Here is a 21185-nt window from a genome sequence, read left to right on the forward strand (position 1 = left end):
CAAATTCTGATCCTTTTTGTAGCTATGGTATCGAAATAGTTGTCATATTTCACTTTTCGAGAGTCAATGACAAATTTTTAAAGCAAATTAAATTAGATTATATTAATTCAATATCTTAAAATTAATATATATGTGTGTGTGTGTGTTTGGACCTGTTTTGAATCAAAACTATAACTATGAGTTTAGGTTTTTCTTGTAAATGTTCTACGGATTATATATATATATATATATGTATATTCAAAATCGATATGGAAAGTACTATATATTATAGACTTTTTTCATCTTAAAAATATATCGTAAAATATTAGTTAAAGTTTATATTATTTGACTTTGAAAAGGGGAATCGAGACCAGTATTTTGGAACAGTGGAAATATTGACTTTCATTCCGTAGTTGGTCAAACTATTGACTTAATTAAATTCCTATGATTGTTCCTATTTTGGCATAATCCTATTTTGGCATAAAATTGAATGGGATACTAAATATATAAACATATAAATTACTATCTATAGATGAGTGCAAGCAGCAATAGACATATCTCAAACAAAATCAAGCAATAATTTCTATCAAATATGGACAAGTTCCTCCATATTCACCTTTTGATTTCAATTATTTTCTCAATTTTTCTAGTAGTTTTTGGCAATGAAAAATCTTTATTATCCCTTAACTCCAGTTACATTATGGAAGCTAGAAATTTTTTTATGTCTATTGATCTAACTAAGCTTCCAGATCCTCCTATGTCATCCTATAGTTTTACCCTTTTCAGTCGCTATTTATTTGAAAAGTCAAAGTTCAAGGACTATTACTCTTTACTCGAAAGTAAGCTATCTCGTTCTCAAGCTAGAGTAAGTCATTTGACATCAATACTTGAAAATGGTAATTCGATTGGTGCAAACGAGACTCTGACAAGGACACACGTTGAGAATGAGAGTAAAAGTGCCCATGTCATGGCTCCGAGAACAACAAGTACATATTACGTATGTCCTGGTGACTACGTTGCATCTTTTACTATTGGCACCGAACAAGCTAGGACTTACTTGATAATAGACACTGGCAGTGATCTCGTTTGGTGGCAATGTAGACCATGTACGAGAGGTGGGTGTTACGATCAAAATGATTCTCTATATGTTTCAACTAATTCGGTAACATATGAAAAACTCAATTGCAATGCAAGACCTGAAAGTTATTTCACGTCCAACCGTATTAAATGTAAGCAGGATAGTGGTGCGTGTGTCTACGATGTGGTATACGAGGATGGATCAGAAACAAAAGGTTGGATTGCAGAGGATGCGATTACTTTTGTTTTAGATCAAAATCAACAAAGAATTCTTTTTGGATGTGGAAAGAATCAAATGAGTGGAGAGCGGTCTTTTAGTCCTGAATATTCTGGAATTGCTGGCATTGGGCGTAGATTGTTGACTGGTGGATATTCATTACCATCGCAATTTGAAGCAGACATTATGGCCATGTGTCTACCGGGAATTGACTCCGATGGATCAACAATTAGCTTCCACACAACGCCATTTAAGAAAACAGTATCAACAGAGCTATTACCAAATCCTGCAAAACCTATATTCTATTTCGTCAACCTTTATAAAGTTTTCATTAACAATAAGGAAATCACTCTGAGCCCATCAATTAGGAATTTTAGAAATGTCATAGCCGATGGTGTCATGGTGGATACTGTAAAAACTCTTTCCTATTTCCCTCAAACTTTTTATAATGTATTTCGCGACACATTCAGACAAGAAGTAAAAGAAATTCCTTTGATTAATGCTCAAATACCTGGACGTTTAGACACTTGCTATCTGGTGGATCCAGGAGTTGTACCAAATTTTCTCGTTGTGAAGATGTACTTCAGCCACCAAGACCGAACAATCTGTTGTTACTGACACACCAACGAGTTATGGTGCAACTTAGGGGGTTATTCTGCCTATATTTTAAGGCATTGAGCAACAACTACGCAATTTTAGGAAATACTCAACTTGTCATAACCCAAACCGGGTCCCTGGCCGTGACAAACATCCCGAACCCTGAAGGCCTGGGAGTCCCAATGTAGAATTTTATAACAGAACGGAATCATGGTCATAAGTTTGATATAAATTCAAAACAGAAAAATGAAATCCATAACCATCTAATAACATCTGAAAACCGTCTATGAAATCTCTACTACATGACTGATAACAACTGTCTGAAAACTGGGACAAGGCCCCAGTAGATAAAAACCATAACTGATAATAAATGTCTGAAAATAAATAGGCCTTCTGAAATATAGAAGGCTCACCGACTGGACTCTGCACTTCTGTCTGAAGAAATCTACTGCTTATCAGGAACCCTAGACTATGCCTCAGAACCTGAAAGGTAGGGGGTCAATACAGATGTACTGGTACGCAGAGCAATCCAAAATAAAGCTTTTAATATAAATAGAATAGTTTAGAGATAGTAATAAAACATCATATATGATATATACTCCAAAATACATGGGCATTTTTGATAATCATAAAACCTTTCTGTCAATGCAATTTCTGATCTTTGTATTACTTCTGAGTTAGGTACTACCCTACAAGTCTGATATTCCACGGGCTATATGGAATCCAGCATTGACTCGGCGGGGAAGCCCCCAACCCAAGTGTGCCTCAAGGGTTGGAGTGTTTGAGTCTGATACCCACAGGGCTCTAGGCCAGCGTATAATATCCGGATCTGCAAATCACGATTTTTGGGCAATGAGTTATCTGAACTCATGCCATCTTCGGGGAACCACCTAAGCTCTCTTTATGCCTAATTTTAGTCTCTTCTGAAACATACATCATTCTAGTTTCAAAATCTGAAAATCTGATTTCAAACATGCATTTATTCTGTTTTGAATTAACATGGCATTATCTAAGTTGGTGTCGTCACACCAAGATTTGCAAGTCCTATTTTTGAGCCATAATACATCATGTACGATTATTTCATCAAAACTCAACTCATACCACCCAAACATGCAAATAGTATAAGAGATTTCATGTTCCGAAACATAAGTCAAAACTATGCAAGAATTCTTCAAACATATGGTGGTCATATGCTTTTGACAAAACCATGAACTCTTTCATTATATGTATATTCAACAGTTATCAACATGCACAACCCCCTCTTTGGATTTCAAAATCATATTCAAGTCATGGTATAAATCAAGACGTTTCATATCATGCTTTTCGAAATGCGCTCAAAACAATTCATAGAATATCATAAGTAAGGGAAGATCGTAACAAGAGAGGGATTTCATTATAATTCATGCTCTCAATATTAAACGCATGCATACATATATATAAAATTTCAATTCAAATTGGGGAAGGCCTAAAGACCAAACAATATTAATTAAAGCTTCTAAAACATGCTAGTAATGGTAAATTCAACCCTTTCCGTAAAATCATGATTTCTAAATCTTTAGCATGAATTAAAGAAGGTTTCTTTGCCCATGAATTTTTAGAAAAACCCCACGTACCTCAATTATGAAAAATAATGGGTGATTCTTGAAGTCTACGATTTGGAGATTCCAAATCTTCAATCAATCTTGAAAACTCATGGTTAAATCTTGAGTTATTTGAAATTCTTGTTTGAAACCCTTATGAATGTTCTTGAGTAATTTGGGTGAATTGTGGTGGATTATGGTGTATTAGGGATCAAATCCATGTTTAAGTTGATAAGAGAGTGGACAATACCCAAAACACCCTTAAAATTCAGAGAAAAACTAAACTGGCCCAAGGCGCTAACCAAGGTGCCGCCTTGGGTGACCTCCGCAATGAGTGAGGCGCCACCCTCATATCGTGGAGGCTTACTGTTTCTCCACTCCAAATGTTTCCTTAAGCTCGTCTAAAAATTTTGAAACTCACCCGAGACGTACTCTTGACTTTCCCCATCGTGTATCAACAAAAAAATCAAGAAACGGAGGTCCGGAAGGTCAAAAATAAAATCACCGAAGATAGGAAACTCAAGATAATTCTAAGTCCTTTTTGACACTTAGAAAATTTTTCAAGTTTTCAACTCTTTATGCTAGCTATTATGATATAATACATGTACGACTTTTGCGGGGCGTTACACAACTCCAAGGTATAGGATTAACTTTTGATACTGCAGCAAATACTTTGTCGTTTGACTTAGATGCATGTAATTGAGTATCTATAAAATTTCTTTATGTTGCAATCTAATTATGTCTTTTGATCTTTAATTCCTTCTGTACTTTTCATGAATCATAAAATAAGGCTGAAATCTATATGTACATTATAAAATGGCACTTTCCTTGTCAACACAATTTTTCGAGTCTATCTAATGAGCCGATTTCAGGTGGGATTGGACCTTCTAGTTTATTGTTGGCTAATTAGAGAATATTAAGAAAAGAAAATTTTGTAATGTCCCTTGGGATCGTACCTTAGAATTCATTGATTGAGAGATTAAACTAATAGTAAATCCGATTAGTTTCAATATATCGAAAGGGATGGTTCCATATTGTTCGTTGTTTGTAAGATCTTGACAAGTTAAGGTAGAGGCACAGTTGGAATACTTTCCTCCAGAATTTTCCATAATTGTACTAATTATTAATGTTCCTGTGGGGATTGTTTCCTACAAAGTTAAGATGATCACAACAAAAATGAATTTTCTCCATATTCACCTTTTGATTTCAATTATTTTCTCAATTTTTTTTAGTAGTTTTGGGCAATGAAAAATCCTTTTTATCCCTGAACTCCACTTACCTTATGGAAGCTAGAAAAAGAATTATGTATGTTGATTCAACCAAGATTCCTGATCCTCCAATGCCATCTTATACTTTCTTCATTTACAGTCGTAATTTATTTGAAAAGTCAAAGTTCAAGGACTATGACTCGATACTTGAAAGTAAGCTAGCTCACTGTCAAGCTAGAGTAAATTCTTTGGCATCGATTCTTGCAAATGGTAATGCAATTGGTGCGAATGGAAGTCTAACAAGGTTACATGACACGCATGAGAATATAAGGTCCCACGACGAGGTTTCGAAAACAACAAGTACACTTCTCCTAAATGGTGAATGTGTTGCATCTTTTAATATTGGCAGTGAACAAATTAGAAATTACTTGCTAATAGACACTGGCTGTGATTTAGTTTGGTGGCAATGTGTGTTAGGTTGTGGAGCCTGATTAATATGTGACGTACTGTTATATATTAATGTTCACGCGGTTCAACCTTTTATTCTCATTCTCTGTGTAATTGTACATACTCCAAGTCATTAATATAAATAGCCTATCCGCCGTGGAGGTTACCCACAGGTGTTACCACGAAATTACCTCTCTCTCTCCTCAAAAACTCTCTCTAGTTTTCTTCAATCTCTCCATAGATTTAGTGTGTGTGAACTGCTAATCGATCCTAACAATGTGGACCATGTAATGCAAATGGATGTTACAAACAAAATGATCCTTTATATGTTTCTAGGGGTGGGCATAAAATACCAAAAACCAAATTACCGAACTGAACTAAAATATTTGGTAATTGGTATTTGGGAGTAAAATTTTAAAATTACGATATTTGGGTTCGGGATTGGTAAAAAATATTACTAACATTTGGTATTTCGTATTTCTCGAAATTCTAATTATAGTTAAGTGACCCATAGGCCACATACCTAGTCCACACTCCAAAGGTCACATACTTGTGTGAATATTGCCCAAGCAAACTTTGAACTGTTAAACACAGTCATAAAGTAGACTCTTAACTTTACACAACAGACTTCCTTGCAACCAACATATGACAACTTTTGAAGAAAATATCGCGCTAAGACTGAAAATTGGGGCGTGGAAGGGAACAACAAAAAAAGAAGTCTTCATGATATGATACATAACACCATTGGTGGCTGCACTTGCCCAACTCTACTCTTCCTAACGTAGGTCGGAATATGGATTTAACCAAGGGTACTTGGTCAAGCTTTCTTAATCCTTGTGTTCATATGTCAACAGCGGATAGAAGCAAAACTCAGCATTTAGCAGACAACATAACATATATTGCTCTCCATCACATTTATAAAAAGTAATATTATGACTTTACATCACATTTATATCCAGTTCGTGTTGCATCCAGTTTGATGTAAATGTTATTCGTGTTACATCCAGTTCTCCCCTTCTTAGAGCTGGATCAAACTACAGTAACATAGGTTTTTTAAGATGTTTCATTAATTGAGTCACACGTATCAACGTGTAACAAGACCAAATAAAATTGATTTTTTCTGGTGTAAAACTATGTATTCAGAGGTGTCAAACTACCAAACAAAATTGAATTTTTCTGAAAACGTTGGTTGGAAATCACCACTATTATCGCCAAATAGGATCACTACAAGCATGTCTAACTTTAATATGGTAATACCGAATTCCGTACCAAACCAAATTTAATTTACCGATTACCGAATTACCGAACCGAAGTTTAATGGTATGGTATTTGGTATCTACTTTCAATTACCAATTATCGAATTACCGAACCCGAATTATGAAAATACCGAACCGAATACCGAATGCCCACCTGTTTCAACTAATTCGAGAACACATGGAAAACTCAATTGCTTTGCAAAAAGTACAAGTTGTTTAGTCAAGTCCAACAGTTATAAATGTACGCGAAACAGTAATTAGTGTCTCTACAATGTGAAATATGCAGATGGATCAAGCACAAGTGGTTGGATTGCAGAGGAGGTGATTACTTTTGTCTTAGACCAAAATTTGGAAACGATTCTTTTTGGATGTAGCAAAGATCAAATGCGTGGAATGCCTCATTGTAGTAGTGATTATGCAGGAGTTGCTAGCATCGGTCGTAGAGTGTTGGGTGATGGATATTCTTTAACATCACAATTTGAGTCAGACGTTATGGCCATGTGTCTACCTGGAACTTACTCCATAAAAGGACGTCACGACCTGAACCGAGGTCTGGCCGCAATAAGCTTCCTAAACCATGAAGGCCCGAGAGCCTCTCTAATTGGCAATCATATGCAACATTCACATATTATATAGAAATGCAGAAAACATAGTAAAAACAGAAACATGGTCGCTATCTTACTTCAACTGAACAATACGAAATTTAATTCATAAACATTCAAAAATACATGACACCAGTGTGCAAAATCTCTAAGAATATGAAACCAACATCATTCTTAAAACTGGGACAACGCCCCCAGTCAGACCATGAACTAAAATAAAATAACAATGTCCCAAAAGGAACAAGGTCTTCCGAAATAAGGGAGGCTCACCAACTGTAAACTTCTAACAATGAATCTACGGCTTAGAGGGACCCTAAAATTGTGCCTTAGATCTTGAAATATAGAGGGTCAATACAATTGTATTGGCATATGAAACAATCCAAAATAGCACTTTATTACACAACATAGATTAGAGAATTTTGTAAAGCATTACACATAGGATAAGTAAAACACATAGGCATAATTTAAAGTTTTCGAATGCTTTCTTGAAAGAAAATGTAACACTCTGCACCTTCGGGCTAGAATTTAACCCGTCGTTCCTATGTGTATAGACCCGAACCAAATGATTCCTTATTAATATATGTGCAGTGATCAATTCTATAAGGTGGGGATACCTTTGAATATGAATTAGGGTCACAAATTGTTAGGATTCAGACATAATAAGCAAACCACAAGTAAAAGAAATCAAGAACAACACAAAGATTTAACAAGGAACCGTGGGCTAACACTCACTGATTTGGCTTGAAAATGGCCCGTTCGTGTCATTTTGTTCGTTTGACCACCCAAACGGACCCACTGATCCTGCCGTCCCACCCTCCCCTACTCCTTAGCCTACCTAGGAGCCTTCATTAAATTTTTATCCCAAGATACACCCGGTTCCCGGGAACACCCCAGAATAGTGGGCTATAATCTACTATTTGGCCCAATTATGGTCCGTTCGTGCCATTTTGCCCATTTGACAACCCAAATGGCCCCGTCAACCCTGCTGGTCCAATCTTCCTCGCTCCTATGCCTATCTAGGAGTCCTTAATCAATATTTTTCCCAATATATGCTCGGGTCCCAAGCACACCTCCAAAATTATGGGCTAGACACCAATTGATTTGGCTCGAAAATAGCCCGTTCACATTATTTTGGTCATTTTACCACCTAAACGGCCCCTCCAATCCTTCCACCCCACCCTTCTTCTCTCCTTAACCTACTTGGAAAATCCGATTGATTTTTGGACCAAAACACGCTCGGGCCCTGAGCACCTGTTCATGTCATTTTGCCCATCTAACCCACAAGAAACCCCTCTTACCCTACCGTCCCACCTTTCCCCACTCCTAAGACTGCCTGGGATCCCTCGGTTGATTTTTGGCCCAAAACACGCTTTGTCCCCGAGCACACCCTTAGAACCATGGGCTAACACCTACCGATTTAGCTCAAAATTCATTATTTAGCCTATTAGACCACAGAATCAATCTCATTGACCCACTCACTCCTAAGACTACCTAAGATTCCTGATCAATTTTAACACACACTGATTTGGCTCGAAAATGTCCAGTTCACGCTGTTTGGACCGTTTGGCCATTTAAATAGCCCCGCCGACCCTGCCAGATGACCTTTCCCCACTGTCTAGCCTGCCTCAAATCCCCCAATTGATTTGACCCAAAACACGCTCGATCCCTAGGAACACACCTAGAACCGTGGGCTAACACCTACCGATTTAGCCTAAAAATAGCCCGTTCGTGCTATTTTGCCCTTTTGACCACCCAAATGGCCATACCGACCTCACCGACCCACCCTATATGTTCCATAGCCTAACTGAGATCCCCCAATTATTTTTTTCCAAACACACATATGGGCCCATTGCACACCCTCAGAATCATGGGCTAACACCCACCGATTTAGCCCAAAAATGGCCTAATTACTTCATTTCACCCATTTAACAACCCAAATGGCCATGTTGGCCCACTCTTTAATTTTTGGCCTAAAACACGCTCGATCCCTAGGCACACCCCCAGAATCGTGGGCTAACACCCACCAATTTGGTCCAAAAATGGCTTCTTCGTGTTATTTCGCTTGTTTGACACCTAAACGGCCCCGCCAACCTTCCCTACTCCACTCTCATCTTGTTAGGAGCCCCCCATCGATTTTGAGCCCAAAAACTACTTGGTTCTGATATACACCCCTAGAACTGTGGGCTAACACCCACCGATTTGGCTCCAAAAATGATCATTTATGTTGGTTTGCTCATTTAACCATCCAAATAGCCCCGCCGTCCACCCATTACCCTCCGCTCAGCTTGCCTAGGATACCTCTAGAACATACCCCTAGAATCATGGTCTATCACCCACCAATTTGACCCAAAAAGGCCCAATCACGCTATTTTTCCCGTTTGACCACACAAATGGCCTTGCCGACCACGTCAACAAACCCTCCCTTCTCCTTAACCTGCCTGAGAGCCTTCATTCAATTTTTATCAAAAAATGCAAGATCCCTGGTCACACTTCTAAAACACTGGCGCAACACCTACCAATTTAGACCAAAAATTGTCTATTTATAATGTTCCGCCCATTCAACCACCCAAAGAGCCCCGCCGACCCTGCTAACCTACCTTACCCTTCTTCTCAGCCTACCTGGGAGCTCTCGATCAATTTTCAGCACAAAATACGCCCGAGAAACTAGTACACTTCTGGAACAATGGGCTAACACCCATCGATTTGGCCAAAAAATGACTTGTTCACACTGTTTCTCCTATTTGACACGCTAATGGCTCCACCGGCCCCGCTGACCCACCCTTCTCTGCTCCTCAGTCTACCTAGGAACCCCTATCATTTTTTGGCCCATAAAATGCTTGTTCCCTAGGAACACCATTAGAATCATGGGCTAAAACCCACCGATTTAGCCCAAATATAGCTTGGTCGCATCGTTTTACCTGTTTGACTGTCCAAATGGCCCTGTTGGCCTCGTTAACCCACTATCTCCTGCTCCTCTTCCTTATTGGGATCTCTTAGTCTATTTTTAGCATAAAATATGCTCGATCCCTAATAACATCCCTAGAATCGTGGGTTAACCGATTTAGCCCAAAAATAGCCCATTTGTGCTAGTTTGCCCATTCGACCACTAAAATGACTATGTCGGCCCTACTGTCCTACCCTTACCTGCTCCTCAGCCTTTTTGGAAGCCCTGGTTTGAATTTTTCTCAAAACATTCTAGGGCCCTGGTAACTCTCTAGAATCATCGGGTAACACCTACCAATTTGGCCAATAAAAAGCCCGTTCATGTTGTTTCGCCCGTTTGACAACTAAAATTGCCCTACCGACCCTATTGACCCATCATTCCCCACCCCTAAGGCATCCTGGGAGCCCTGGGATGATTTTCAGCCCAAAACACGCCCAGGCCTGAGGCATATCCTTGAAACCATGGGCTAACACCCATTGATTTGGCATAAAAATGGTCCATTCATGTCGTTTTACCTGTTTGACCATCCCGATGGCCCTGTCGACCCCATCAGCCCACCCTTCCTGCTCCTTAACCTTCCTGGGAGACCCCCATTAATTTTTAGCCCAAAATATATTGGGTCTCGATCACATCCTCGATATCATGGGATGAAACCACTAATTTGGCCCCAAAATGGCCAGTTTATATCATTTCGCCTATTTGAATATCCAAATGTCCTCGTCAACACCATCGCTCCTAAGACTTCCTAGAATCACTTGGTCAATTTTTAGCCTAAAACAAGCCCGGACATTGAGCACACCCAGAAATCGTGGGTTAACATGCACCGGTTTGGCCCAAAAATGGCCTATTCAGCTGTTTTGCCTATTTGACCATCCAAACATCCCCCGACATGCCTTCCCACCCTCTCCCGCTTCTCGATCTTCTTGGGATCCCCTGATCTATTTTTGGCCCTAATTAGGCCCATGCCTTAGGCACACCTTCGGATCTATGGCCCAATAATCTAGCCCAGAATGGCTCGTTCGTCGTTTTATCTGTTAGACCACCTTAACAGCTTTGTCGACCTCGTCGGGCTACCCTACCCAGTTTATCAGTCTTCTTGGAACCCCTTGATCAGTTTTAGTCCCAAAACACGCCTAGTACCCGAGCACACCCTAGAATCGTGGGCTAACACCCACCTATTTTGCCTAAAAATTGCCTGTTTGAGCCATTTTCCCTATTTGACCATCCAAACGGCACCTCCGGTGCACCCTCTTCCACTCTTCTACCTACCTAGGATCCCCTAAATAATTTCCAACCCAAAACATGCTTGGGCCCCAGGCGCAACCTCAGAACCATAGACAAATACCCACCAATTTGGCTCGTTCATTGCCATTTTGCCCGTTTGACCACCTAAACGACGCTGCTGACCCCGCAGTCCCACCCTCCTACTCTTCTCAACCTTCCTAAGAGTCTTCAATCAATTTTCAGAAAAAACCATGCTAGGTTCGTGGGCACACTCCCAAAACTGTTGGTTAACACCCACTGGTTTGGCTTAAAAATGGTTCACTCGTTTGACAACCCAAATAGCTTCGTCAGCCTACCCTCCCCCGCTTCTCAGTCTATCTGGGATCCCTCATTCAAATTTTTTCCTAAAAGATATCCGGACTGCGAGCATACCCCCAGAACCGTGGGTTAACACCCACTGATTTTGACTCAAAAATAGATCATTCTCACTGTTTTGCCCGTTTGACCACCTAAATGGTCCTATCTACCTCATCGCCTCATCCTCCTCGCTCTTCAACCTTCCTAAAATATCCTAGCTAATTTTTGACCCAGAGAAATCTGGGCCCAGTCACATCCCCCAAACCGTGGGCTAACATCTACCAATTTAACCCGAAAATGGCTTTTTTACACTTTTTGACCACCCAAATAGCACTACCAATCCTGTCGCCTACTCTACCCCACTCATCATCCTGCTTGGGTTCCCCTATTCAATTTTTCCCAAAAATGGTTCGTTCCTCGGGCACACCCAGAACTGTTGGCTAACACCTACAGATTTGGCCCAAAAATAGCCCATTCACACTATTTCGCTTATTTGACAACCCAAACGACCCAACAGACCTCACTGACCAACTCTTCCCTATTTTTCAACCTGCCTGAGAGCTCTCAAATCGATTTTCAGCCCAAAACACATCTAAGCCCCAGACACCCCCCAGAAACATGGTCTAACACCCATCAATTTGGCCATAAAATAGCCCGTTCATGCCTTTTTGCCTGTTTGACCACCCAAACTTTCTCATTGTCCTACCCTCCTTTATTCTTCAATAAGCCTAGGAGACCTCACTCATTTTTAGCCCAAAATACGCCTTAGCTGGGTACACCCTCAGAATCGTGGGCTTACACCCTCCAATTTGCCCTGTAAATGGACTATTTGTGTCATTTCACCCATTTGACCATCCCAAACGGCCCTGCTGACCCCACCGGACCATCCTCCCCTACTCCTCAACCTACATAGAATCCCTTAAATAATTTTCAACCCAAAAACACTCATCCCTCGACTATATCCCCAGAATCGTGGACCCAATGATTAGGCTTGAAAATTGCCCCTGTTTCACCCATTTGGCCACCCAAACGTCCCCATTGTCCCTGCCAGCCCACCCTTCCCCACTCCTCAGCCTTCCTGAGAGCCTTCAGCTAATTTTTGATCCAAAACATGCTCGGTCCTCATGCATTCCCCCAGAACCATTGGTTAACACCCATCGATTTAGCCCAAAATGGCCCATTTACATTGTTTTGCTCGTTTGACCACCCAAATGGACCAGCCTACTCTGTCGGTACACCTCTATTCTCTTCCATACTACTCCACCTTTTTTAAAGCCCCCGATTGATTTTCGGCCCAAAACACGATCGGGCCTCAGGCACACCCCCGAAATCATTGGCTAAAATCCATTAATTTGTTTTAAAAATAGCCCGTTTGCTCTATTTTCCCTATTTAACCATGAAAATGGCCCCGCTGGCCCACCCTCCCCCACTTCTCAACCTGCTTAGGAGCCTCTAGTCAATTTTTGGCCAAAAATACACCTGGGCCTAGGGCACACCCTCAAAACAAATGGCTAACAACCACTAATTTGTCCCGAAAATGGACCATTTGAAGAGTTTTGCCTGTTTAACCACCCAAACGGCCCCGTCGGCTCACTCCCCAGCACGTTAGCCTGCCTGCAAACCCTAGTTGATTTTTTACCAAAAACACGCTCGAGGCCCAGGCACACTCCTAGAACCATGGTCTATAGCACACCGATTTGGCTTAAAAATTACTCTTTCATGCTATTTTGCCCGTTTGATCACCCAAACGACCCTGTCGACCCCGTCGGCCCACTCTCTCCTACTCCCTAGCATACCTAGGATCCCCCAGACTATTTTTTTAATACAAAACACACTCTATCCCAGGGCACACCCCTGGAACTATAGGCTAACACCCAATGATTTAGCCCAATTTAATAACAAGTTCAACCCAAATTATGAACAACCAAAAATAAAGTTCAAACTATTTTCTGAAAAATAGCAAAACCAGATATTTAGAAAAAGATGAAGATTAGAAGATTCAAGTCCACAAAATTCACAGTGTGTCCTTAAGAAAATTAATACTCTCGGATATCCAAGGGTATGGAATATATCCTCCCAAGATAAAATGATCACTTTGATAGAATAACGATACCTCAAACTCTGTCTACCTACGAGCACATTCAACGATAGAAAATCACACTAGAGTTTTGCAAGAAAGAAGAGAGTTGTCTTTCAAAATGTCATGTCTATACCTGAGAAAAAATTCACCTATTTATAGCCATCAAGGTATTGATGTATAAAGAGAACCAATGGTTCATAAAGATGCACCCCTTCATAAAGGTACAACTCTTTGGAAAAGGTGAAACTACTCGAAAAAGTCACAATCCATAAAAAAGGTAATAACCATCCAAACTGAAAAGGTGTCTATTCAAACTACATCCTTTCCCTTGATATCTTTTCGAAAAAAATACCTATTCATTTTTCATTTACAGCTCTTACAAACCTAACAAGTTTTTCATTCCTTAGTTTTTGATGAATATTGAATACTTCTAATTGTTGAGAGTTGAGAGCTTGATAAAGCTTTTGGTGACGTTTGCTTAGAAATGGGGGTTGCAAGGTGAATCAATTTTTCTTGAGGTCTTCGTAAGAGTTATGTTCTTGTTTAGGACTGATTGAGGTCTTTGGTTTAAATATATCATTTGATTACTTTTGATTTTCTTTTCTTGTGTCTATCTATTTATCCATATTTTCTCGTCTTTAATTTTTGCATTTTCTTGATTCTCATTTTAAGAATTGCATCATACTTTCAAATAGATGGTCAAAATTAAGAAATTTAAATCTCGAAAAATGAATAGTGCCACTTAAATTGCTATAGAGAAAATAATAATTAGTGTTACTAATAAAATTTTCTTCAAGAGAAAATTAATCTAATTAGTTTTGTGATTGCCGAGTTGGATTATGCACTTATATTTCTCATTTACAAGATAGTCGAGATCTACACATAAATGAATCTTCTCCTTCTACTTGACTCTACATTATATACAGCTTGTATTTATGTATTCCTGTTCAGCATGGAGAAATTTCTAAAAAGCTCTGCTTACAGAAAATGTATAACCTGAATAGGAACAGTATTATAAGGATGATTTAAGTTCTCAAGAAGCACTTCGGGTGGACAATTGAGGGACTTGATTCATAATACTCGCTGTGTGTTATACACATCTACATTCGACGTATTCGTTAGCTGCTAAATACCTTGAGCTTAAAAGATTTATCATTGATCAATTGAGCAGAAAGAAACTTACTCGTTCGAAAGTACAGAGGGAAGCAAGAATTGATCCTCTAATCCAGGCACTGTACTTTCTCTCATGTGGTGCAACAACCTTGATCTTTGTGCATCTTGGAGCAAGAGCAGTTATTTCCTTGTTCATATGTGCTGCTATACCTGGAAACATAGTTGAGCCATCACTAAGCACAATGTTTGCTAATAAATATTTCCTAATATCATTATCGTATCTGATGATTGAGTTGTTGGCTTTTTCATGAATTCCTGATGCTTCCATTCCATCCAATGATGGCTTGAAGAGGACTTCAGGGAACAGAACCTCTGAGCACCAATATTGATGACTTTCCCATCAGGAAGCTCATAGCCCTTCTCAACTGATTTTGAGAAACTTTTTTCCTTCTCAATCTACACTTCAAAATCAAGTCCAACATAAGTAATTGGCTCCTTCATATGACAAAACATATCTCTTTCAACAGCATCCCAATTATCCCAATGACCACCATCTAAGAAAACCTTTATGAGATAATCCGAAAGATAATCACCACTATGATCTATCTATGAGATAAGATGGGAAAGCACATGTCCCTCATAGACGAGGACAGTGCAGCTCACACTACCACCAAAATCAACCACAATGCCTTGTTGACAAGCAGCAAAAAAAGTAGTGATTGACTATAATACTAGGGAGCAAGAATATATTGGTAGTCCAGGTAGTCCATGACTTCATTTGCTGCTAACCACTTGTACAACCACTAGTATACAGGCTACAGAGAAAGAATAGCCTGGATCGCAACATATATTCTAGAAAATTGAATGATGCAAAATTGATTTTGAGTCATTTTCTATCTATTAGCCTTGGGGTTAAAAGGTGCCTCAGTGAGTAGAATGGGAAGCTCGTGATCAATACAGAATTCATTGTAATATATGTGATGCCACATTGCCTCCATATCATCGTAGTTGCTCCAGTTCCTTACTATGCCTTGTTCACTGGGATATTTTAAGTCAAAATACCTCTTCTTCACTGAGCTTCTTTACCAACATTGACATCTTTTTGTCCCATACCAACTATGACACCAGTGTGGCAAGGACGACCAACTATACTTTAAAAAATAGCTCCTAGAGAATCATCCCCAGTAAATTCGGCCTAAGGAGCCAAACAACGTAACTCAGATACTATTCATTAGTACCTTGCAGGAGGAGTAATTAAAACAGGTTATTACACTAGCCATGGAGAAGAAATTGCAAGCAGTTTATTTCTAACTAACCTTGATCATTTTGGTTCCGTTGTCAATAACATCATCGGATTTCCTGAAAGAGTTAGTTTGGGATTTTGAGGGGTTTAATCCAAATGGAAGAAAACTCCATGTGCCAATTTACTTGTGTAGGAAATGAACTTGGAGAGAGAAAAAATTTGTGGAGGAAAAATTTTGTATTTATTTTTTCTTTTCTTATTTTGTACTAGGACCCCAAGTTTGTCCATCTATTAAAGGATGGCCATTCGTCTTTGTTGAAACCATTGCAAAATATTCATAGTTAAATACATTGTAAGAGTAGATCGTTGAGAGAGCAATTTTCTTAAGTGTATTTGGGATTTTCCCCCTTTCTTTGTTAATAGTTGTTCTCTAGTGGAAGTAGGCTCATTTGGATCTGAATTATGTTAAATCTCGTGTCTTTCTCTTGTTCTTTATTTCATGTTTCTGCTAACAATTCGTATTAGAACCAAGATTCTGTTTGAGTATGTGTTATGGTTCCAACGTAGTCTTAACTTCCACATTAGATAAGAATTACTTTGATTTTTTACATTTCTAACTACTATCCGTAGTAGAAGAGGAAGAACAAGTAGAGATGAGTTCCATGAAGTTTAAAATTGATAGATTTAATGGGCGCAACAACTTCAATACATGGAAGATCCAAATAATGATGTTACTGCGCAGGAAAGGTTCAATCCATGCAATTGACAGAAAGTACCCCGATGGTACATTCGATTCTGACAAAGAGGAGATTAAAAGTGATGCATTGAGTGTCATCCAACTGTTCCTTGCACCCAGCGCGTTTTGTGAGGTGAGTACAAGAATCGACGAGACGGACAAATAGTTATGGGACAAGATGCAAGAAATTTATCAGGACCAATTTGTAACAACAAGGGTGTTGTTACAATGGCGTCTTGATACATTTAAGATTGAGTCAAGTACTTTGTTGCAAGACCATATAGATGCGATGAATAAACTTGTCATGGACTTACAGATAGTCAAAATAAAAAAAAATAAGGAGATGTCTCTTGTATTTTGCTATTTCTATTAACTTCAAAATATCGTGATATTGAGAATTTAATAGTGTATAGAAAGGAGTCTATCACACTTGAGAAAGTGCGGGAATAACTTACTCTTATAATGTGCAGAGGTATTTTAAAGGAGACAAAGATGATGAAGCTAGTGGTATCTTTGTGAGAAGTCATACTAGCCTATAGCGAAGGAGAAAATCAAAGCACAGATCGATGTCTCATGTGAATAAAGAAAATGTGGAGTGTTGGGGTCCACAAGAAGGGGCACTGTGAACTAGATTGTCCAATGTCCAAGTTCAAAGGAACGGTAAGTGCACACATTATTGAATCGGCACATGATTTTGGTAATAAATATGTACTTACAACATCATTCAACAGTGGATTCTATGGCAGTAAATAGATACTAGATTCTAGTTGTACTTAGTATATGACATTCAAAGAGATTGTTTCAACAACTACTAGAAAAGTGGAGGACCCATAGTAATGGGCAATAATGCAACTTGTAAAATAGTTGGCATTGATGCAGTTTCGATTCATTTCCATGATGGAATCATGAAGAATATGGAAGACGTCCATTATGTTCCTGATCTGAAGAACAATTTGATCTCCTTTGGTACTTTGGATAAACAAATCTACAAATACATGAGTGAAGGAAGAATTATGAAGGTGACTAAAGGTTCTTTAGTCATGCTGAAGGCCAAGATAGAGGATGGCCTTTACACAATGGTAGGAAGCACCATTGTTGACTCTGCTAATACATATATCATCTAGTTATCTAATTATGAAAAGAAAACATTATGGCACATGTGACTAAGTCATATGAGCGTACGAGTACCGGAGATGTTGAGAAACTATAACCTTTTGAATAGTTAGAAGATCAGCACTCTTGAAGTTTATGAGCATTGCATTCTAAGGAAGTAGAAGAAGGTCAGTTTCAGTACTGGCAAGCACAAGATGGCAGGGATGGTAGACTACATCCATTCAGATTTATGGGTCCCTCTAAGCTTTTATCGAAGGTAGAAAATATGTATGTTCTCACATCCATTGATGATTTTTCACGAAAGGTTTGAGTGCATTTCTTGAAGGAAAAAAGTGATGTTTTTGAAGCATTTTAGGAGTGAAAAATATTGATTGAGAATCAAATAGAGAGAAAACTCAAATATCTTTGCACAAGTAATGGCTCGGAGTTTTACAATGAAGAGTATAATAATTTCTGTAAGGTTCATGAGAACTCAAGACATAAGATGGTCAAGCATACCCCACAATAGAATGGTGTTGCTGAGAGGATGAAGAGAACTCTTCTTGAAAAGAATCATTGTATTCTCCTATAAGCCAAAATGTCCAAAGTGTTTTGGCCAGAAGTAGTTCAAACTGCTTCTCATATTATCAATTGATCTTAAGCACCAATGATTAATTTTAAGACTCCAAATGAGGGTATGGTCAGGTGAACCCTCTAACTACTCATAATTGTGAGTAGTTGGGTGTCCAACTTATTATCATGTTAATTAAGGAAAACCCGAACTAAGGTCTAGGAAGGATATATTGTAGGGTATGTGGATGGAGTAAAAGAATACAAACTTTGGTGTTAGTCTTTACTCACATTTGTAGTTAGTAGAGTGTTGCCTTTGATGAATCCTCTGTACATAATCCTCGTAAAGTTTTATGGATTTATCAAAAAATGAGAAAACGAGCAAGTGGAGCTACTGGTGGAGCATACCAAGGAGAAAGATTAAGAGACTCAAGTTGATGAGTCAAAAGATAAAGATACTCAACAACTTGCTATTATTAAACCAATACTCAACAACTTGCTATTATTAAACCATACATAATTGTGAAGAAAAGGGACAAAAGACAGATATGGAAACCAGAAAGCCATATAGATTAATAAAATTGGATTTCTTATTTATTCATATCTGCAGAAGAAGAGATTAAGGATTTTGAGCCATGCTTATATATTGAAGCAACTTTTTACAAGGATACTGCACAATGGTGGTTAGTCATGATAGAAGAGATGAAATCTCTTCACAAGAATCAGACATGGATCTTAGTTGAAAGGCCAAATGAGATGAAGATAATTGGATGCAAATGAGTTTATTGAAAGAAATAATGAGGAAATTTTAGAAGTGAAAGATTCTAGTTTCAAGGTGAGATTGATTGAAAAGGGTTTTAGTGAAAAGGAGAGAGTTGACTATAATGAGAGCTTCTCTTTAGTCGTGAAGCACAGTTTAATTCATGTGCTACTAGCATTGGTTGCCGAATCTGAATTGGAGCTCCAACAACTTGATATGTCAAAACTACTTTCTTACATAGTGATCTAGAAGAGACAATCTATATGGATTAGCCTGAAGTTTTCCTAGTTGAGAAATAAAAGACCATGTTGTAACACCCCAAGAACCTATCCCGAGACGTCATATGGTGCTCAAGGCCACACGTGGACTCAAGCTAACCCTCTATGCCTGTCATCACTTTCAGAACTCATTATAGCATAAATCATGCTAAGATAAAGAAGAATAACCATGTTATGAACATACTGAAATACGAAGTTATACTGCCCTGTACAAACAAAATACTGAAATCTCTGTACACGCTGGTACGCTAGTCTGACAAAGCCTCTACTACATAGGACTAAGGAGCCATTGGGATAGATCCCCAACTGACTCATAATGAACTGAAAGTAAACAACCATCTATTAACAAGACAAAATCGGAGACACAGGTCCTCGAACCATGGGGACTCACCAACTGTAGAAATATAGGTGAAGGTACTCAAAGATCACTGTCACTACTGAGACTGAGCACCTGAACCTATATCATGAGGAAATATAGAATACATAAAAGTATGAGAGTCAGTACTTGGTAATTTACTGGGTATGTAGAGGTGGATGCAACATTTTAAATAATATCATAAATGTATAAAAAAATCATACATGATGACAATAATACCACTCTTCGCTTGAATTATCTAAAACATCATTTCTGTAAGTCATCAGTAATAACATATTCTTTATAAATCTTAGAAATCATTTAACTCAACTCAAACTCTTTGACTCATGACTTAGAGTGACTCGATAACTCATTGTCGGACCTGGGCGATCCGATATCGCTAAGTAAAATGGCTATAAATCCCTCGTCCGAAGTTGGATTTCAATGAAATTAGTATCGATGGAAATCTTATTCAATGCTCTACATGACAAAAAGTAGAAATTAGAGTAATAAAATATGGTTTAAATATAAATCACTTTGGAAGTCATGCATATCCACTCAAAAGATGAATTTAGGCTTAGGAAACGATCGAGGTATTACACATGTATACCAACTGAAGAAGTTTTTGTATAGTTTGAATCAATCCACTAGACAGTTGTACAAAAGATTTGATGTATTCATGACTACACATGGATTCTCAAAGAGTGCATTAATAGTTTTGTGTATCACAAGAAGATGTGTCTAGTAACTCACTGATTTATTACTATTGTATATTGATGATATGCTAATTATTGTTAACAACATCATGGAGATAAATGCTTTCCAGAAACTATTGAGCAAGAAATTTGACATGAAGGATTTGGGAGCTACAAAGAAAATTCTTGGTATGGAGATTTCAAGAGGGGATGGTGTTGTACATCTTTCTTAGAAGAGGTACATCAAAAAAGTTCTTGGGATATTCAATATGCACTTGTGCAGTTGGAAGCATTTTGTATGGTATGGTGTGCACACATCCAAATATTTCTCAATTTATAAGTGTGGTAATCAGGTACATGGCCAACCCAAGAAAGAGGCATTGGAAAATTGTCAAGTGGATATTGAGATATGTCAAAAGAGTTCCTAATATTGGACTAACATTTCAAAAAGGTAAAGGTCTTTTAGTTCTTAGTTATGTAGATTCTGACTATACAGGAGATCTTGATAGAGGAAGGTCCACAACTGGATACATCTTTACTCTCATTGGCAGTGTTATTAATTGGAAATCGACTTTATAGTCGATTTTCACTCTGCCTAAAATAGAGGAAGAATATATGGCAGCAATAGATGCAATGAAAGAATCTATCTAGTTGAAAGGTTTGGTGGCAGAATTGAGTTTGGTTTTGCTAGAATCAACTTTAAGATGTGATAGTCAAAGTGTTTTTCATTTGATTAAAAAATCAAAGATTTCATGATCACACCAAACACATTAAT

General features: G+C 38.5%; 1 protein-coding gene and 1 pseudogene across 1 annotated transcript; one reads left to right on the plus strand and one right to left on the minus strand.

Moving 5' to 3' along the window:
• Positions 1-679: 679 nt before the first annotated feature.
• Positions 680-1891, plus strand: LOC107868781 (protein ASPARTIC PROTEASE IN GUARD CELL 1-like). The gene has a single exon (XM_016715426.1). The coding sequence runs from the start codon at positions 680-682 to the stop codon at positions 1889-1891; it is 1212 nt and encodes a 403-aa protein (XP_016570912.1).
• A 12509-nt stretch (positions 1892-14400) lies between these two features.
• LOC107867670 lies at positions 14401-15679 on the minus strand (annotated as a pseudogene).
• Between the last annotated feature and the right edge of the window lie 5506 nt (positions 15680-21185).

This window comes from Capsicum annuum, chromosome 4 (genome assembly GCF_002878395.1).
Source record: "Capsicum annuum cultivar UCD-10X-F1 chromosome 4, UCD10Xv1.1, whole genome shotgun sequence".
Classification (NCBI taxonomy): domain Eukaryota; kingdom Viridiplantae; phylum Streptophyta; class Magnoliopsida; order Solanales; family Solanaceae; genus Capsicum; species Capsicum annuum.

What these genes read in the sequence shown, in the direction of transcription:
- LOC107868781 (XM_016715426.1), top strand. Translation starts at nt 680, where the DNA reads ATGGAAGCTAGAAATTTTTTTATGTCTATTGATCTAACTAAGCTTCCA.